At 42.0% G+C, this 21,609-nt stretch overlaps 1 protein-coding gene across 1 annotated transcript; it reads right to left on the bottom strand.

Moving 5' to 3' along the window:
• Positions 1-484: 484 nt before the first annotated feature.
• LOC133366002 (keratin, type I cytoskeletal 19-like) lies at positions 485-12,104 on the bottom strand. Its single transcript, XM_061588600.1, has 8 exons — positions 11,432-12,104; positions 7,288-7,370; positions 6,910-7,066; positions 6,583-6,744; positions 5,156-5,281; positions 3,919-4,145; positions 2,578-2,702; positions 485-796 (listed from the first exon to the last, which is right to left on the bottom strand). Exons 1-8 carry the CDS (start codon positions 11,984-11,986, stop codon positions 783-785), a joined length of 1,449 nt encoding a protein of 482 aa, XP_061444584.1. The 5' UTR covers positions 11,987-12,104; the 3' UTR covers positions 485-782.
• Between the last annotated feature and the right edge of the window lie 9,505 nt (positions 12,105-21,609).

The following is a 21,609-nucleotide window of genomic DNA, read 5'->3' as shown; positions in this document are numbered from 1 at the left end:
CTGCACTTTTGTGTTATATTACAAATGTTTGGCCGCTGAAGAAGCCTTTAAGCTGAAACATGTCTGGCCAACTAGTTTAAGGAGCATCACTTTTACCGGCCATTGGCATATAAGTGGAATACAGGAATGCATTTCTTAATATTTGTTTGTTGTGTATGTTTTATTTTATGGAACATTAAATTTTTATGTATATGTTTGTAAACTCACAATTTAGTATGTCACCTACTCAGGGTTCCCAGGGCTGATGCTGGGCTTGTCCAGTGGAACTATCCTACTTTAATACAGTACCACCTTTGTCCTCCTTTCAGCAGAAATAAAATAGGGAACTAGAGTCAATTCTGCCAATATCGGGAGGTTAGGTAAACCCTAGTATTTACCAATTCCAGCCTTTTTCTTTACCTATCATATTGGTGTCTGCATCTGAAAGAACAACAAAGATATCTCCCAGTGACCAGCCATACATTCATGAAACAGAGACACAAAGTTTTTGTTTGCATCAGGCAGAAGCAGAGTTTTATTAAAGTCCCATTTTCAATAGAATGGCCAAGACCAACCCCACAATACCGGTCAACCAACACATACGGCAGTGGTAATACCCCAAGCTGTAAAGAAGTGAGAGATATAATGAGCTTGAAAGGCAGCCCAGTGATGAGTAGTTGGTATTCCATAGAGTTCAGTAGCTACAAAGAAGATTCCTCTTGCTTATCGATAAAAGCCCAGAAAGTTCGTAGAACGGAGTTGCGACAGCTGCATCTATGGAATAAGGTGCTCTCCTTCCAGGTCTATCTGCTGTACCCTGGAGAATGGGAAAAAGAGAAAAACTTCAGCTATGTGGCAAAGAAAAGGATACTTCAAGCTAAGGCGTGTGGCCTCTTTCTCTTTAACATTGAAAATGCCGAGGAGGTAACCTGTGGGACAGCTTGGGAGAAAGGGATATCTTCTCAAGTATGAAGGAAAAGGAGCCAGAAGACACTTACTGGGGGATTTGTTTGCTTTTTTAAAATTAGATTGATAAATTACAGATTTAAACCTGTAGTTTCAGTACTTTATAAATGTACCTTAATTTCCCAAACCGTGGGCCATGGACCACCAGTGGTCTGCAAGCTTCATTCACATGGTCCACTGCATGTCCACATTAAATATTCATATTGATTTTTAATTGTATTTTATTGCTTATTGTATTTCTTTCTTATATTGTATTGAATTGTAATAAAAGAAATAGAATAAATTAAAATATAAAAGAAGCTATAAAAACAATTAAAAATGATACAGCACGTTGCACAGCACATTACTTGCGGGACCGCCTTACCCCATATGTGCCCACTCAAGCACTTTGATCTGTGGAACAGGCATTGTTACAGGCGCTGCACAATACTCATTTCGCACTTGTAAGAATTGTTCTTTTAAGTGTGGCAGCACCCACTCTTTGGAACTCCCTGCCAGAGGTGCCTTCACTGATTTGTTGTCGGTGCCTGCTTAGATCCTTTTTGTTTAGGCAAGCTTATCCAGACACATAGATGTTGATGTGTTTTAATCTTTTTTAGTCTGTTGCTGTTTTAATTGTTTTAAAAATGTTTTAATTACTTTTAACAGTTTTCAATCATTTTAATGGCTCTTGTAAATCTTGCAGAGGTTCCTCACAATCAAGCGATATATAAATTTTGATAAATAAATTATAATTGCTACAACAAGCAGAAAAATCATTAAAAGTCCATGAAGACCCTCAGTGATTTTCAAGCTCCCCGTGGGGAAAAAAGTTTGGGAACCACTGCCCTAAAGCAAAAGATGAGAGAAGGGTGAGATAAAGAAGAAGCGGACTGAATCCGGAGTCCAGACTAAGTTGGTTGTTCTTCAGTCCTATTAAGATCAATGCAAAAAGTTAGCCATGATCTGGATCCAACCTAATATGGAAGGAATGCACACAACAGGAAGAACAATTACAAATGTAAGGTGCTTTGAGACTATTGAAACCAGGTTGGACATAGTGGTGTTTGGTGCCCACTGGGACTGGTAGGGCAGAAGGCAGGGAGCTCATACGGTAGATGGAGCCAGAGCCAATGACAAGAGGAGCCAACTCATTCTATGTTTGTCCCCATCTCCTCCCTGCTTAGTTCTACAAGGATAAAACTGAGAATAAGGAGGAGGAAGCAGACAACTAGGGCCACCTTCTGGTGGACAGGTTGTAAAAAGGCAGGCAGGTGGGGGCTGACTGAGGGCAAACTGAAGTTGGGGGGGCACTGCCCTGTTTGCTCTAATGGATCAGCCTCCACTGGATATAAGTCTGAAAGCATTACTTAAACCCTCGACAGGATAGGGATTGTAGGGATGGGTCAAGAATTGCCCAGGGCAGGCAACAATAGTCTCTTGGCCACTCAAAGTTTCACAATAACTTTAGGGACTTTGGCTGCTCCTCTTCCAGATGGCTGCTGCCATTCAATTCTCCTCTCTCTCCTCCTTCTAGTGCCTTCCAAAGAAAAACCCACTTTCCCTCTTCTACCCCAAAAGCAATGGGCGTAAGAAAAAGATGTGCAATTCCCTCTTTAGTACAGGAACACCACCACTTCTCCTCCCCCTTACCTTTTACATCAGGCTGGCAAGGTTGGCATTGGGAAGATGCGCTCGTGTAAGTGTAGGAGGTTTTAGCCACACCTCCTCCTGATTGCCTGCAAACTCCTCCTCCTGAACCGCCGCTGCTTGGGCCCCTGTTGCAGAGGGGGGAAGAGGGTCATTGAATGAGATTAAAAAGGCATATTAAAATTTATGAACAGTGTTGGAAGTTAACCATAATTGCCCTTGTATGTCCTGCGACCAGGGAATGAGGCCTGTCAAATCCATGCACACGTTGCCTCTAGTATGAATTTATCTGAAATGTTATTGGACAGCTTTTGATGGTTTCTAAGGTTCCAGAACTCCGAATTTGGATTTCTGAGTTTGATCACTGAATGTCCATACATTATGGGACAGATGCATTAGTGACATTAATTCTTTTTTTTAAAAAAGTGATATTTAATTAAAAAAAAATTCTCAGAAATGTTGACATTTCAGACTGGGTACACTTATCAGACTCTACATTTATTCAAAGTTACCAAGGTTTATAACTAATATGAAGGTCCATTGGATTTCTAGCAAAAGGAATTAGTTTTATGCTGTCCTAAGCCAAAATAATTTCTAGCACATAATTACTTAGATCATATAGTCATTGGAGGCTGGACCACTTCCCCTAAACAATGTCCCCCCCTTTCATTTAGGGCCAAACAAGATATAATGTAAACAGCACCTTTAGGGGAAAATAGCTAAAGATAGGTTTGGTAGGCAACTGGTGCTGGGCCCCAAAATGGATCTGGAGCACATTCCAGACTAGGGCTAATTTTTGTTCAAACTAAAAGTGGACATTCTAAGCACACTTAATAAAAAAAAAGTGAATATGCAACATGTAGTCTGGCCCTGATTTCAGCCGTTGACAAAGTCTGGGGTGTGCTTTTTTTAGCATTCTGCCATTTCACCAAATGGTAACACTACAGCCAGTGTGGTGTAGCAGTTAGAATTTGCACTATGCCCTGGGAGACCTGGGTTCAAATCCCACTCAGCCACGAAAACTCACCTTAGGCCAGTCACCTCTCAGCCTAACCTACCTCACTGGTTTGTTGTGAGGATAAAATGGGGAAGGGGAGAACCAAGTGCTCTGCCTTGAGCGCCTTGCAGGAAAGGTGGGATAGAAATGTAATGAATAAATTAATTTAAAAAACTAGGGACCAAGAGGCCTCTACTGCAATAGATCAGCCCCACTGCAGATTACTAAGCCACTCAGTTCTGGTCATGCTACGCCACAATTTAGCAGAGATCAAGAGGAGGCCACTCAGCAATGACAGGGGAGCTATAGTGAGGGGGGGGGACACAAGATTTTTATGTTCTACCTACACAGTGTCTTGCTGCCCTCCCTCTAACAGGCAGCGGTATGTCTGGATCTCCTGTTCCAGGCGACATTTGACATCCAGGAGCTCTCTGTATTCATGGTTCTGGCACTCCATCTCTGTCCTCAGCTCCGCCAGCTGCTGCTCCACGCAAGAGATCTGGTTCTGTATTTCGCCCAAGTCGTCGTTATAGCGACATTCAGTCTCAGCCAAAGAGGCTTGCAGAGTGTCCCTCTGAAGAATTCAAATAGGGGAAAGGCAAAACTTTAGCACTGTTTTGTTGGTTCCTAAAGCTGAAGGACTGAAAAAGCGGTGCCGAAAATTGGATGACATCCTTACAGGTTCTTTTGGACAGTAATTCTGTCACACTGGAGTTCCTGTAGGGGAGTCCCAGTACTGTTTTACACTGGATCTTACTGGGTGGATGGGTAATAATAGTATCATTATCTGGGGTTAGACGTTGCCAATGGCTCATAATGCATGTGCATTTTTTTTGTGGGAAAACACTCTCTAAGGCAGTTTTTAGTGGTGTTATTTTAGCAGTGACTACAGGTAATTTCACAGAACCAGGGCTGTGGAGTCAGAGTCGGAGTCATGGAGTCGGAGTCGGGAGCAATTTTGGGTGGAGTCGGAGTCGGTAGCAATGTACCGACTCTGACTTCCAAATAAATTTTGATTGACAAGAAGCAATTTTGGATGGAATTGGAGTCCGACAGTAGAAAAATAGGGGAGTCGGAGTCGGAGTCAGACAGTAGAAAGATAGAGGAGTCGGAGTTGAAGGTTTGGTGTACCGACTCCACAGCCCTGCACAGAACATGTCTAGTTCTCTTTCTCCTGCTCTCATCACAGTTGTCCTCTGTTACTCCTGCCATGTTATAATCTCCCCAACATTTGCTTGGCCTCTTTTCTCCCTACCTGCCCTCAATTTCCCTCTAGTCCCTGTTCATTATATTTGCCCCATGCAATAGGAATCTGAATGTCAAATGGTCCACACAGCTGACAGTATGTAGAAATCCCTGTGCACATTGATGCTCTGTGGAATTGCTCGCCTGCTTCAAAGCTGTAACCTTCCAGAGTTCCATCGCTGTAGATAAGGTACCAAAAATGGCTCTTTACGCGGCCGTAATATATATATGAAACATAGGTGGCATTGTTAGAGGAACTAGCTCTGGCATCTTTGATAGACGATAGAAAGATAAGATTTACTGGATCTGCATTGTATGACTGCAAATATAAATGCTTACCAGGCAAAGCTGAGCTTGCAGATCGATTTCCAAAGTCTGCAGCTGGCGTTTCAAGTCAACAACTTGGTTTTTGCAATCTTCAACCTCTTTGCTGCTGTTACAGACCTCCTGGCCCACTTCCTCCACCTGAAAACACAGCAAACACAAAAACAAGCACAGATTTTAGAACTTACTGGGGGAATTGTTGGACTGATCTCATGATGAAGTTGAGCATTGCAATAAGATGTAATCAAGACAACCCCAGATTATGATGATGATGATGATGATGATGATGAAGAAGATTAAGATCATGATGATGGACATGTCAAATGGAGGAAAGACCATAATTGTTCATCTTGTCCACTAAAAGAACTAATGGGTTTCCACAACTGAAAGGTGGAGATAAATTAAATTTTAAGAAAAACTGAGGGTATGCCATGAAACAAAAGAACTTTTCCAAGACGATCATTCCATAGTTTGTCTGCTTTAATAGTCAGCTACCTTCATTTTTCAATCTAACTTACTAAAAGGGTCATTTGGAGTCATTGGTTCATGGATTCATGATACTTGCTACCCTGAATACTTCTTACACCGAGTTACTTCTATTTGTACAGCTCCTTCTCAGCTTTCCTCTGCTGAAGAGGTCAACATCTTTAATCTCTGCTTAAAAGACAAGATCACTATATACACTTGCTGTTCTGTGCATCACTTTTACCTTTAACTCATCCTTCTTGAATATGGTAAGCATCTGCAATGCTAGACACTGTTTTCTTGGGTATCAAAACACAGGCAAGGGGTCCTAGCTCAATGGGAGAGCCATTAGCTTATATCAAAGCCTTGCCAGAACCACAGTGGATTCACAATGAGCAAACCCTGCAGAAAACAGTTCTATATGTAAATAAGAACATAAGTCAAGCCCTTCTGGATCAGGCCAAAGACCCATCTAGTACCACAACTTTTTCTCACATTGGACAACCAGGTGCCTATGGGTTGCACCAAAGCAGGATTTGAGTGCAACAGCACTCTCCCCAGTTACGATTCCTAGTAACTGGTATTCAGAGACATACTGCCTCTGGCAGTAGAGATAGAACATAGCCATCGTGATTAGTAGCCATTAACAGCAACCTTCATGAATCAAGCATGGGATTTACTATATAAAGAAAACTGCTTTATTTTGATGGCAGGGCATTCTGAATGGCAGGGTGATGGGTCAAACCACTGGCTGATGAGAATCCACAGCTTGAGGGAAAGAGAAGTGTCTGTCCTTGCTTATTCTCCCACCACCACCACCACCTCTTTAGTTTCAGAGTAATTTCACATAACAGAAATGAGACAGGGTCAAGAACAGCTCCCTCTAAAGGGCAAGATATGGCTCAGAGTTGCCAGTAGCATGAATGATGTCACGCTTTCCCACCCACCCGTACAATACTTGGGAGCGTATGACCTACCTTACATTCGTACCACTGCTCAACTTCTCTACGGTTGTTCTCAATCATGGTTTCGTACTGGCATCTCATGTCTTCCAGGATCTTCTTCAGGTCTGGGCCTGGGCAAGAATTGACTTCCACACTAACATCCCCAGTGGCCTGGTTCTTCAGACAATTGATTTCCTGCAAAAGACTTTCCCGTTAACTTGGATGCGGCCTATGTTAAATCAGAAGGAGGGGAGTCTGTTCTTCCCAGTGTCCTTCTGTTAGGAGCTGGGTGCTGAAGAAAACCCTTCTTTGGTAGGCCCTCCTTCCCTTTGCAAGGGGTGTGTGGGGCGGGGGACTCACCTCTTCATGGTTCTTCTTGAGGGAACACAGCTCTTCCCGGATGGATTCAAGTTGTGCCTCCAAGTCAGACCTGCAAAGGGTCAGTTGATCCAGGACTTGACGTAAGCCATTGATGTCACCCTCCACATTCTGACAAAGAGCCAGCTCAGTCTCATACCTGCACAACCGGCAAGGAAGAAAAAAAACTGTTGGTACCTACAGAGGTCACTAGCAAATATAACATGCAAAGGAATCTCTCACCCTTCTGTTTACAGCTCTACAGTGAATCAGGGTGCTCACTTATGGGGCCCTTCGGGGACCACATATTAAGGAAAACAAAATAAACGGTTCCTTCCCCACCACCCACCACTTCTCCTGTATAACTCAAGAGGGACTCACTTCAGTCTGAAGTCATCTGCAGTCATCCTGTTATTATCAATATTCAGGACAAACTTGCTATTGTCCACGGTGGCACAAATAATCTGTGGGTGGGGGAAATAATACAGTTTGGGCTTGTTCATCTGCTTCTTCTTGATGCACACAGCATTGCACATCAAATTTCAGTTCTTTCCAGTCTCAAATTCTTTGATTTATTCACAGGGTCATCCCAAAACTAGAAGGACTGTGCTGGACCTATCTACATTTGTGCTCCTTCTACTATGCGACTCTCTGTGCCCATGAACTTCTGGCTGAATCTAGATAGCCCATTACTCCACAGCTCTGTGCCACCACCCTCTGTCTTTCCTGTATCTCACCCCATGTTCACGCCCCTATTACTATCACTTTTACCACTACAGCAGCAACATTGCTGATGAATGAATGAATGTATATATATATCCCACCTTTCCTCCAAGGAGCTCAAGGTGGCATACAAGCATGGCTCACTCATTTTATCCTCACAACAACCTTGTGAGGTAGGTTCAGTTGACAAGGCAACTATTAGGGACACAGGAACATAAGGAGCTGCCTTGTACTGAGTCAGACCATTGGTCCATCTAGCTTAGTATTGTCTACATTGACTGGTAGTGACTCTCTAGGACTTTGGACAGTTTTCTCTCCCAGCCGTACCTGGAGATGCCAGGGGTTGAACCTGTGACCTTCTGCATGCAAAGCAGGTGTTCTACCACTCAGTACAGCCCTTCATCAACTCTTGGGACACATCAGCCCTGTAGCCAGCCTTTCTTGTTAGGTGGGGCAGCTACATTTCTAGGTGGGGCATTTGAGGGGGAGAAGTGCACAGCACCAGCCAACCCCTCCCCATTGGTGGAAAAGACTTGAGGACCAGGCCTGGGGTAGGGAAAGGCAGTCCTCTTTCATGCAAAGTGTGTGTTACATTAATGAATGAAGTTTAATCTGTTGAATTATCTCACCCTTTTTTTAGAGATTCCCAAGAATAACAGACTCAAAGGCTTGACTTTGTCTACAGCTCAGGGTTGCCAGGTCCATGGCCTGAGACTGATCCTGTATCTTTAGGACAGCCTTTCCCAACTAGTAGGCCACCAGGTGTTGTTGGACCACAACTCCCATCAGCCTCAGCCAGCATTGCCAATGGTCAGGAAAGATGGGAATTGTGGTCCAACAACATCTGGTGGCCCACTAGTTGGGAAAGGCTGCTTTAGGAGAAGAGAAGGTCAGCCAAGTGCAGGTGTTCTTGCAACTCTGTAATGAGACAAACCACAAGGTGGAATTCTCCCTCCCCCCTCCACAACTTTTAAAGATACAGAAGACCTTTTGGAGGTCAGGCCTGGCAACCAAGAGGTCTTCTGTATCTTTAAAAGTTGGGCAGGGGGAAGGAAGAATTCCACCTTGTGGTTTGTCTCATTACAGAGTTGCAAGAACACCTGCGCTTGGCTGACCTTCTCTTCTCCTAAAGATACAGGATCAGTCTCAGGCCAAGAACCTGGCAACCCTAGCTACAGCTCTCTTGCACCTGTGGTCTGTCCCTGTGAACATGTGCTTCTTTAGTAATGAAAGTGAGCTCCTGAGCTTGGCTTTGATGTTGCATTAGGTACCTCAGTTTTAGATTCCACCCAAAAGCAAACTTGTCCATACTATAAGTTTAGGGAAATGCAGATAGAAAAGAAATAATTTAGGGCGTTTGTTAACTCCTCCTTGAGAAACCCTTCTTCTAGTCTTGTTTCTGACTTTTAGATTTTCCTTCTTGTTGGACAATCAAGGGAAAACCTTTTAAGTGACTGTTGCATAAATGACCTAAGCAATTGGAAACTAATTGTGAAAAGCAATTGGAAGTTTTAAAAAATGGTTATTGGGTTGGTTTTTCTTTACCGAAACCTGAAAACGCCTCACACTGAGCTGCACATATTGCAAAAATCAGAAATTAGACCTGAGTTACAGCCTAGGTGGCCGGCCGGCCAACTAGCTAACTGTAGTGTATGCAGCAATATTTCTATTCCCCTAGAGCTGTTTTCATTCTTTGCCATCAAGTACACAAGAGAGGGGGAAATAGCCACTATGATTGTGAGTACAATGAGCGCTTTAAAAGAGTAAAGGGTAGCCATTTTTCCAGATCACCTTAAGTTATATCTGTATTTCACACTTTAGCAATAAGCATGCAATCCTGTGCTACTCATTATAATAACTGCAGAATAAACAAACTCTTACTTTTTACTGGAGGCAAACAAACATGCTTCTTTATTGCTAGCTGCATAGAGAACACAACTGAAACTAAAACTGAAAAGCAGAGGAAAGGAAAGTCCAAAGGGTGGAGTCTAACTCTACCCCATAATCCAAAGTTCTAATATTTATCTCTTCAAGAATCATACAGGCTGGGGGGTTTTCAGGATCACTTAAGTAATTATAGAGTGGTTGTGATAATGAAAAAACTATCCTTAGCCAGGGAAAGATGAAGCTTTTGTTGGACCCTTGCCCTGCCTTATTCACTAATTTTTTCAGAGGTTCCTATTCATAATTGCTCCAGGAAGGCAATGGTAAACCACATCTGAATACCGCTTTCCATGAAAACCCTATTCGTAGGGTCGCCGTAAGTCGGAATTGACTTGAAGGCAGTCCATTTCCATTTCTTAAAACAACCTATCATTTTTTAAATGTTAAATGGAGGTTGTCATTGTTTGTCATGTCACAAATTAAAAAGACAATTTCCCCAAAATAAATGGGGGGCAAAGCACAGATCTGGGGGGGCAGTACCCCCATTTTCCCCCTCCTGGCTACAAGCCTGGGATACATGTACCTATTTATTTATTTATCGTATACCTATATATTTGTAGGTATAGCCATTCTGTGAATGAATAGGTTGATACTGTTTCTTTTCTTCACCTTTCTTTATTTTAATTGTTTTAGAAGATATCATTTTCTTTTTCTAAGAACTCTTTCCCCCCTTCTTCCATGAAAAAAAAAGATTCAGTTTCCGGGACAAATTTGCAGACATGTTCAGCTCTATCTCCTGTTGCGATCAACCAATGCAATCCAGAAAACAGCGAGTCCTGAGTATCTATGGATAGATACCTGCAGAGCTCATCCTCATTAATTGGGCCAGATGGAACTTCAGGACTATTCATTTTTTATATACAAAGCTCAAAATTAGCAAGTAAATGCAATTATCCTAAGAAGTATCTCCTTGCTGAATTCCTAGTTGAGTGGCCATTTCATTTTACAGATTAAATGCCCAGTTTCTCATGATAAACTGTCACATGACTTCTTCAGCCCCAAATTAATCTGAATAATACTTGGTAAATTATATGTATGTAGCCATGAGACCTTCTTGGCCAGTCACTGCCTCTCAACCTCAGACGAAGGTAATGGTAAACTCCCTCTGAATACTGCTTACCATGAAAACCCTATTTATAGGGTCGCTATAAGAATCAACTTGAAGGCAGTCCATTTCCATTTTCATGTATATAGATTATATTGATCTTTGGTGATGGGGAGGGATATATCTCAAAATTATGGCTCGCTTTGGCCTCTGTTGCAGAGAATTTTCAAAGAACTCAATACAGAATACAAGAGAGAAGTACATTTGGCTAATGAAACAGACTCTAATCTCTCTGGGGTCCTATTTTAAAGCATGGTTTTAAAAACACAACCAGAACCATAGTAATTTCATCCAACAGTATGAACTTCTGAATTTCAAGAGATTTGAATAGAGTTCTGATGGAATGAAATATTTTGATGCCATTTGTAAGCCATCTTGGAAGCATTTATTTTATTTGTTTGTTTATTGCATTTATATCTCACCTTTTCTCTAAGGAACACAAGGTGGCATACATGGTTCTCCTCTTCCCCGTTTAATCCCCACAACAACCCTGTGAGATTGTTAGCTTTAAGTTAGGCTAAGAGGCAGTGACTGGCCCAAGGTCACCCAGTGAGCTTCATGGCTGAGTGGGGAATTGACCCCTGGTCTCCCAGGTCCTAGTCCAACACTCTAACCACTATGTCACATTGCAAATCATTATAATAAATAATAATAAATAAGTGCTCTGCTTCTCAAAGCAAGGAGCCCTACTCTATAGTGTGCTTAGTTTGATGACTAATCTAGTTCTGCATTGCAGAGGAATGCTTTTCCTACCTGGTTTTTAAGATCTTCAATTTGTTGGTAGTAACAGCCATAATCCTTTGGATCCCAGAGTGAGCCTTGACGGTCGTACCACTCCCTAATTTTGCACTCAAGCTGACCATTTTCCCCCTCCAAGCATCGCACTTTCTCCAGGTAAGAGGCCAGGCGGTCATTGAGGTTCTGCATGGTCATCTTCTCGTCACAGGAGATCAAAGGCACCTCATTGCAAATGCCAAATCCACCACCAAGGCCACCACCAATATGCCCAAAGAGGACACTGCCACCGCTGGGAGCAGACCCAAAACCAGCACCTAATGGACCTCCTAGCCCTCCTCCAAAGCCACCATCAATACAACTTCCTCCACTCAAGCCCCCTCCATAACTCACCCCACTGCAGTAGCTCCTCCCGGACATACCACATCTAACACTACCTACGGCAGGGGAGGCACGTCTCCCAGAGACTCCTGGACCAACCCTTATTCCACCATCTCCACTAACACAGCTACTGCTGGCGCTTCTCCCTCTGGTATACACTGTTTTTGTTTGTTTGGTGCTGCAGCTCATCATGGAAGAACTTCAAAAACAAACCCAAAGACCAAGCAAAAGCCCAAAAGATGCAGAGCGTGATACAAAAAACAGACTTCAGATTTTGGCACCCACATAGGTCTCTATTTATACCTTCTGCAGTGTGGGTGTCACTGTAAGGGTGTTGCTTTGTCTTCCGCATCTTCTTCTACGGGGCTTGCTCATCTCGCTGTCTGTGCCAAGAAAAATTATCCCAGAGGCAAACTTGCTTCTGGAAGTCTCAGTTACACGAGGAAGGCATTTCATGGCGTCAGCACCTCCCTTCCAAAAATACCAGCAGCAGCAATGTCATATGAATCATCAACTTTGCTCCATATTCAGAACTTTACCAGAGAGCATCATCAAATAACATAGTCCTAAAATATAAGCAGAGAAAAAGTAATTACAGCTTATTGCAAAAGAGCACCCTCCTGCCACCATTAGAGATATTTTATTTTGATTTCATTTTAATTTTATTTTGACTTTAATAAGCATGGGGTTTTTTAATGCAACATAGGAGCAATAAAGACACACCTTTGTCAGTAAAAAAAAAAGCTGGTGTTAAGGCTCACTCTTGAACAGGGATGTAAGAAGGCAACACTTCTTTCCACCCTGTGTTCATTGCTTGCAGCACTGTTTCCTTTCTGCTGCAGTTCATCTTCCACCAAAACCTATGTTATAAGTCTAGCTATCTGCTGGGGGCAAAATCATGTACGCTACCTAGTAAATTATGTAAATTACATTGATGTTAAATTATCCCATCCCATATATTTCAGTGCAAATGAAATGAAAAGCAAATGGGGCGCGTGTAATCAGTTATGTATCATTTGTGGACTGAAAGTAACAACAACAGCAGATACCAATTGTCTAGTCTGGATTGATTTGCACTCCGGACATGGGACAAATAAGCGGACACCAGCAATTTCAGCTCCCATTTCTGTTTTCATCAGAATTCTCCATCTTCCTTACTCCTACTTTGGTTCATTTGGCACCTTGGCAGGTGAACCAGGGCAGCAAATCAAACCCCAAAATAAAACCAAATCATTCAGGTGCTGTTACCTAGAGGAGTGGTTGCATCCAAAACATCCCATCAAAGAGAAGCAGGAAGAGGCTTCTGGCAGGCTGGTGAAGAGGATTTATATCAATCAATTGAAGGATATTATTGAACCTCACAAAGAAACCTTTCCCCTCGCACCAGGAACAGGGAACATGTGACCCTCCAAATGTTACTGGACTACAAATCTCAACATCTCTGATCATTTGCAATGCTGGCTGGGCCTGAGGGGAGCTGGAGTCCAATAACATCTGGAGGGCCACAGATTCCCCACTCTTATGTTAGTCTATTGCCTCGTTTCCATTTTGTCTGGCCTGAGTTCATTCTGCCTACCTGTTTGCCAGCTACCTTGGTATTTCCTGGTCCTAAACCTGCCTGCCTGCAGAACCATGTGTTGTTCATGGACCTGACACTTCAGAGATTCCCTGTAGCTGAAGTTTGCTGAGGTTATCTTTGACACAAGCATGGGGATCTAGAGGCTGCATTCATGCCATACATGTGTTCTCACTTAGAGCCAGGTAACTGCTACACTCCACAGTCCTAAGAATCCATCCTCTCATTATTTTTGAAACCAATCTCTAGTCCTCATATTTGTAGAGGAAGAGCCAGAAAATAAGTTGTCAGTGTTTTTGTACAATGCTTACAAACTACTGTAGAGACACTTTTGGTGGGGCCTTTACAAGTCAAGGAGTGGAACTTATTCCTGCAGCAAAGATCTCTGCCTTGATGCACCCATTGCATCATCCTCTGGATACCTGCAGTCCTCTTACAGTCTGCAAGAAAATGAATTAGAGAAAAAATCTGCCTCTTCCTTCCCCAGTTCCAAAGATCTTGTAGAAGCTTGGCATTGAGAAAGTGGATAGAGAAAAGTTCTTCTCCCTCTCTCATAATACTAGAACTCGTGGACATTCAAAGAAGCTGAATGTTGGAAGATTCAGGACAGACAAAAGGAAGTACTTCTTTACTCAGCGCATAGTTAAACTATGGAATTTGCTCCCACAAGATGCAGTAATGGCCACCAGCTTGGATGGCTTTAAAAGAAGATTAGACAAATTCATGGAGGACAGGGCTATCAATGGCTACTAGCCATGATGGCTGTGCTCTGCCACCCTAGCCAGAGGCAGCATGCTTCTGAAAACCAGTTGCCGGAAGCCTCAGGAGGGGAGAGTGTTCTTGCACTCGGGTCCTGCTTACGGGCTTCCCCCGGGCACCTGGTTGGCCACTGTGAGAACAGGATGCTGGACTAGATGGGCCACTGGCCTGATCCAGCAGGCTCTTCTTATGTTCTTATGTTCATCTTTTTACAAGAGTTTACAAGAAATGGAAACAAAAACCTACAAGAAATTGAACTTGAAACAATGCATACATGTGTTTTCCTCTTTGTGAGCCAAGATCTATAACATTATAGATAGCCTCTTATAAATATGTGTGTGTGTGTTGGACTGCCTATGTAGGAAGGTGAAATTACAGGATTTATATCAGATTTGATGCTGGTCAAGTTTCTATGATTATCATTTGACACAGAGTGTTGGGTTTTTGGTCGTTCTGATTACTTGATTTTAGGGATGGGAGAGAAATTCAATTCATTTCTCATTTAAAGACAAATCTATCAAATTTGCACTTTCCCAATCAACACGAGATCCTAAACACAGCCATTTTCCAAAATTTGCACTTACTTGAGTGTTGCGATGAATATATTAGGGGGAGATGTGCATAAAATGAATTTATTAGTGAAAATAACACAAAATGCATTACACTAGGAGAAGTTGCTTGCAAAATTTTGTACACTACTCAAAACTGCATACAAAAATGTGTTTATTAGGAGAAATTCACACTAAAATGCTGAAGAATTTTCATGACTTTTTAAAAAACAAACAAACTACAAATTGCTGCAGAAATGTGGAGAACTAAATTTCACAGATTGAAAAAATGAGCAACTGAGATAACTGAAATGGACAGATCTTTCCATCCCTAACCTGATTTACTCACTATTTCATTCAGTTTAGCTTAACACCAGTATAGCCTTGAGTAAAATACCACCCCTTCAATTTTTGTGAACATTTTCTCTCTGTGTGTGTGTCCACCCTCCTCTCTCAAACCACCTTTCTCCTTTCTCTCTATATGTCTTGTAAGTCAGGGATGGGGAACCAATGGCCCTCCAGATATTGCTGGACTACAACTCCCATCATGCCTCTCTATTGGGATCCTAACTGGGGCTGTTGGGAGCTGGAGCCTAACAGCATCTAAAGCACGAAAGGTTCCCCATCCTTGTCAGAAGTAGTTAAGAGTTGCTTTGCTAAATCAGACCAACATCCCTCTAATCCAGCATTCTGTTTTCTTTAGGTCTCTACTCACAAGCACTAATACGCATTCTTCTTTCTCCTTCTCTATCTGTCTGTCCTTCTGTCCGTGTGTGCATCTTTCACTTTTTTGAATTTCTGACTATTCAAAACATGTGTGCATAGCTCTCATCCCTTTCTGTTCAAGGAGCCTGTGTTGTATAACTGAGCAATTCATGCTATGAAAACAGCTGGAGCTTCCTGAAACAGATTACATAGTGCTGTTGGGGAAAATTCATATTCACAGTTGTTCAGATGTTCAGATAAAGGAACATGAAGTTCAGAATTTACATTTTAATTTGCATTTAAAGCTTTTGACTCTAGTGCCAGTGTTAGGTATGAACAATACTCCAGTTTGTCTCGATGTTCCAGTTTGGCTCGGAAGATGTGAGCTTCAGCTTTTTAAAAGCTCAAATAATGAGATGCCAAATTTGGGAACTCTTTGCATTATGCTGGAATTCATGCAAAAAGGCCATTGCAGCTCTAGTACTCCACTGCCTCCAGCCCGCAAAAACAAGCATCAACCATAAGGATTATTTTAATGTTGTTACTTAAAAGGCAAAAATGAACCAAGATCTTTTCCATTATTAACCTTTTGGGGCTTTCCACGCATCCTTTTTATTGTGCATTCATTATGATTTGCACTCATGAAGGTGTCAGGGTGGTTATACACAATCCCACTCTCAATACAGTTTGCATCTTGCAAACATTTTGGGGTGGATGTTCATTTCCAATCTGTGCATGTTCCATAATTCCCTGCTGGAATCGGTAACTTTTTATACAGGATTTTTTAAAATAAATGTTCCAGTTCATTTTTTGTTGTGCCGTGGAGCAAGAGTGCCCCTCCAGGCAACAATATTGCAGTAACATCAGGGAATCATCACAGAATGACTTATTATTATTTTTATCATCATTATCATCATTTATTACCTGCCCTTCAACCAAAGGTCCCAGGGCAGATTACAACAATGTTAAAATACGCTATTAAAAACAATTTTAAAACAACCTGATAAAGCAGAATGATGTGCGGATGATCCAGTATAAATCCACCATTAATGCACTATTATTGCATCAATGACATGTTGCAGAATATGCCTACGTGAAGGACACAAGACTGGGGGGCCCTCAAGATTTGTTCTGTGGTGAGCATTAGTGCTGCGAGGAATTTCCTCCTTCTACATTCACAGGGCCATTTGTGGGCCATCAAAGTGGGTGGGGGGCATTTTTTATTACTTTCTCGGGGATTAACAAAAATCAGTTAATCAAGGGGAGCGGACTGAGGGCTTAGCATGATAAGAGGAGGTGCAGAGTTCTCCCCCTTTTTTCTTTAATAGAAAAAGTTCCCACTGTTTCAATCTGCCAGAAAGCTACAGTCGGCAGCTTGGCAGCATTCCTATTTCCCACCAAATGGTCCAATGGGAACAATACTATGCCACAATGTAATGGGATGGATGAATCTGTCCATTTCATTTTCTCATTTTCCCATTCTTAAATTCAGTTCTCTGCATTTCCACATCATTACAATTTTTTTTAAAAGTGGTCATTAAAATTCATCAGCGTTTTAATGCAAATTTCTCCTAACATACACATTTTTGTATGCAATTTTGCCTAGTATACACATTTATACAAATCAGTTTTCCATAACATAACGCATTTTGGTATGTTATTGTCACCGATACATGCATTTATACATACTTTACTCCAGTATATCCCTTTTTGCACACATTACTTGGCTGGAGAACTACATTGCAAAATTCAGAGAAGTGCACATATCAAAGCTGTGTTTTGGGTCTCATATTTTTTCAGAAAGTGCGAATTAGATAGCTTCACCTTTAAATACAACTGAAACAAATTTCAACACCATTCCTAGATATAACACCATTCCTAGAGGCGGTATTGGGAGGGGTGATAACTGCCCATGGAAAGGAAATCTCTGCCATCTCCTCTTTTATAGTAAGCTCCCCCATCCCTGAAAATGAATTGATTTTCACCCACACACCACCCAAATCATCCTCTTTTTCCAAATCTCTCTTTGCACTGCTCCACCTCCCAAAATTGTAGGGAAAGTCAGCAAAAACTTTGTGAAGGTTAAGGATCTCATATGCCCATTGGCTAATCAAAGTTCATCTCCCTTCTCTCTCTGTCCGGGGGCATTTCCCACATTACATGGGGGCAAACAGGAAATAATAACAATAATAGGTGGTATCCAACTAAATAGATCTGCTAGTGCCAAGACTTTTGGCTGTGCAGTGGAACACAGATTTACCAAACACAGAGCACACAGTGGAACACATAGGGAGAGGGCACGAACCATGCAGGAAAAGGAGAGGGAGGAAAAGTTCTGGTTCAAGCAGAAATCCTTGCACTAGTGAATCTATTCAGTGAGATACTGCCCATTACTGTTGTGGTTGTTGGTTTTATACCCCACCCCTCCTCCTACCATAGCTCAGGGCAATTCACAACAGTCATTAAAACTATACAAAAATATCTCCACATTAAAACAAAACAAAACACAAATTATTAAAATTACAATAAAACAATGCCAACTTTTCAAATAGCAGCAGCGCACATAATGTATCTCTTGCTACATTGTATAGTTAGCCATCAAATGCCTGGTGAAATAAATGTGTTTTAAAGTGACATTGAAATGTCACCAATGTGGGGGATGACCTGATCTCAGTTGGGAGGAAGTTCCACAGGCAGGGAGCCACCACTGAAAAGGCCCTGCCAGATGGCTCCCTGTAGTGTGCCTGTATGATACTTGCAAGCCTGTTTGTCTCTGGGCCAACCAGATGTCACATTAATTGTGTTTCTCCAAAGTTCCTCTTTCCCTTTCAAGGGAAGCTTCTATTGGCATCCATGAAGGTTTCCCTTCCAATGAACATAGCAACTTTGGAGAGGTGACTTTGGAGAGAACTGTGCTACAGAAAGAATGGGTTAAACTCATTCACACATATTTAGGTGTACACTTAAAGCTTCATAGGCCTACATCTAAAAACATCATGTATGAAGTGCCTCTAAGGATCAGTTAAAAGAAGGACAAGCCTTCTATCTTGGACGGACAACAGTCATTTGAAACAGTCCTGGAATCTCAGAGATCTGCATGACAGTGATGTAACAAGGAGGTTTACAACCCTGAAGGCACATCCAAAGTGGTGTGAGCTTTTGCTCAAAAGTATGTCTTAAAGCACTTTTTCTCCTCCCAAATGCACAAACGGGCAATATTTCTTTTGTGGACGGAAAGCAGCTGTTAACTAATTGGCTTTTGAGATGGGCCTAATGCTCCTAATGAATTGCTCCTAATGCTCCCCTTTAGGCTCACTAGGGTTGAACCTTCTTATTATAAATGTAGCATTGTCATGTGGTACTGAAGAAAGGCAACGGAACAACAGTGCTGCAAAAGAAAGCAGGTTGCTGTGATGCACTTATTTCTTATGATGAAAATGTCAGTAACCAGTCCAGTGGTGGACAATTCTATAATGCCAAACCAAAGAATGTAGCAGTTGCAGACTCTTCCTTAGGGACAGCATCCATGGATCAGAGGGGAAAACCTTGGTTATCTATACAAGTTAATCTTGTTTTGTCATGGTGAAACAGATTTGGGGCCAATTAACACAATCTTTAGATTCAGGAGGGTTTGTTTGTTTGAACATCTGAGATATTTGCCCATTCATTATAATCAGCAGGTGAGACTTTCTTGCTGGTCCATGCTCTGAATGAGGTGCTCAGTGCAAAGGGTCCTTTTCAGTGGTAGCTCCCCAGCTGTGGAATGATCTCCTCATTGAGGTGTGCTTTGACTCTACAGGAGGATCCCTGGGAAGAGGGACTGATTTTTAAGCTACTCTGGGAACTGTAGCTCTGTGAGGAGAATAAGGGTCTCCTACCAACTCTCAGTACCCTTTACAAACTACAGTTCTCAGGATGACTGTTAAAGTGGCATAATAGTGCTTTAAATGTAAGGTACAGATGTGGCCCAAGTCTGAAGCAGGGAAGGTGCAGTCAGGAGGCATGGTTTCCAGATTGGTCTGAAATCTAGCACTATTCCGTTTACAGTACCCACCAGAGACAACTAGTGCAACAGATGGACCCATTTTGTGTTTGTGGGTTTGTCACCACAGATCCCACACAAGTATTAAGGTTCTTCAATCCCTCCTTAACAGCTTAGCAGACTGCAATGTCGACTTAATCCCCATTTAAGTATTAAGGTTGTTCAATCCCCATTTTACAAGCTTGGCTGGCAGCAGCACCGAAAGGACTGGGTGCCTTGAATGCAATCCCCTGGAGCAATGGCTGGTCAATATAGCAACAGAAACTCAGTTCCACAGACAGTTCTTCAAACCTATTCTTTCCCAACCTCTCTCCTCAGGAAAACACTCAAGTCACTCCCCAAGTACAACCTCTGCAAAGATCAGCCATCACTGAAATTGAAATTATGGATGAAAAGGTCCTCTGGGCAAGGAGGAAAGACTCTGAGAATTATAATTGGTGTAGGGGAGCGGCTGTGCAGGAGGATAGACATTAGCATAATGTTTATTTATTGCACTGTGTCACATCCCTAATGGAATTGCCTAACAAAATGTCTTCAACAAACCATATCAACTACACAACACAACATTCCAGTCTCTCCCTCTACTCTCCCAGGGTACTGCAGTCTTCAGCTTAAGCTATGGACCCACCTTGAACCCCAAGCTTGTGATATTTGATGTTATATCTCTCCCCCTTTTCCTTATGCTTCCTCGTCTCTCTCTCTTCCCTCCTTTTCTTTCTATACATCCTTCACTTTATTTGTACTTCTCATTTCTATCCACATTATAAATTTAAAGCACATTCGACACACATTTAAAATGCATGGTCCACCCCCCCCCAAAGAATCATAAGAACTGTAGTTCACCCCTCCCAGAGTTGCAGTTCCCAGCTTCCTTAACTAACTACAGTCTCCAAGATTCATTGGGGGAAGTCATGCGCTTTAAATGGGCACTGAATGTGCTTCCAGTGTATGCTGTTGATGTGAGCTATGTTCATCTTTTCCTTTTACCTGCCTTTCTTCCTATCTCTCCATCTTTCTCCATCATTGCTCCTTCCCTCTGTGTGTCTTCCTCCTCTCTTTGCCCATCTTCCTCTCTCTTTATTCATCTTCTTTCACATTCTCTTTCCATCCATTCTTCATACAAGAACATAAACATTGCTTTGCTGGATCAGAACAAGGTCCATCCATTGCAGCATTCTGTTGTCAAAATAGCCATGCAAAAATATCCTGCATCTATCTATCTATCTATCTATCTATCTATCTATCTATCTATCTATCTATCTATCTATCTATCTATCTATCTATCTATCTATCTATCTATCTATCTATCTATCTATCTATCTATCTATCTATCTATCTAATCTTCTCACACTTTCTGTCCGTATTTCTCTTTTCCCTCCTCCTCCCCCACTCTGGAATTGTGTTTCTAGCACTGCTTCTGTCCTCCTAAGAGCAGCCTTGAAAATAAGACCAAAAAAACCATGGACATGGGAGCAAAAATTGCCATGATTCACATGTTTGTTAAAGGCCAGGAATGGCAATCATGCAAACAAATACTAGCAGTATTCACTGTTGTTGTTTTTTAAAGTCCACATGTAAATAATTATTTTCTGCATTGTTTTTTTACATTTACCTTCCACTGAAATTGATTACATAATTTACATTAGTTTTAGGCAAAGTGGATAGTGAGATAAACAGCATAGGTTTTAGCAGAAGCCAAACTGTAGCAGAATAGAAACAGTGCTGTTTGCGATGAACACAGGATGGAAATCACCTCCTTACCTCCCTACTCTTAACAGGCTGCTAAACAAAAAACAAAACAAAAATGCACCTTCTACCAAGTGGGCTAACAATGGAGAAGCAGAGAGATCCATCCCTCCTCCACCAGCCCACTGTGTTTCTGTGCTGGTCACAGAAAAAGAGCCTTTCCTTCCTACACAGTCTACCACAGAGTCAACCTTCCTCTGCCAACCTGCTTACTTAACCTTCATGGAAATCCTGGTTGCCTATGCCTACCAGGTAAGTTGTTAAATAATACCAGGCTGTTGTTGAGAGTTTGGTTTCCTAGGTCTTTGAACATTTTTATGTATTTTCCATGGAATCTATAGAATTCAACACTGCCGTCATGTGATCCATGAGGACAGTCTGGAGGCAGGCTGCCACATTTGGCTCCTTGGAATGTCTCCAGAATGGCTTTAAGGTGAGC

The sequence above is a fragment of the Rhineura floridana genome, chromosome 11, assembly GCF_030035675.1.
Source record: "Rhineura floridana isolate rRhiFlo1 chromosome 11, rRhiFlo1.hap2, whole genome shotgun sequence".
Lineage (NCBI taxonomy): Eukaryota > Metazoa > Chordata > Lepidosauria > Squamata > Rhineuridae > Rhineura > Rhineura floridana.
The sequence above is the reverse complement of the archived record's forward strand: the minus strand, read 5'-3'. Positions and strand labels throughout refer to the sequence as shown.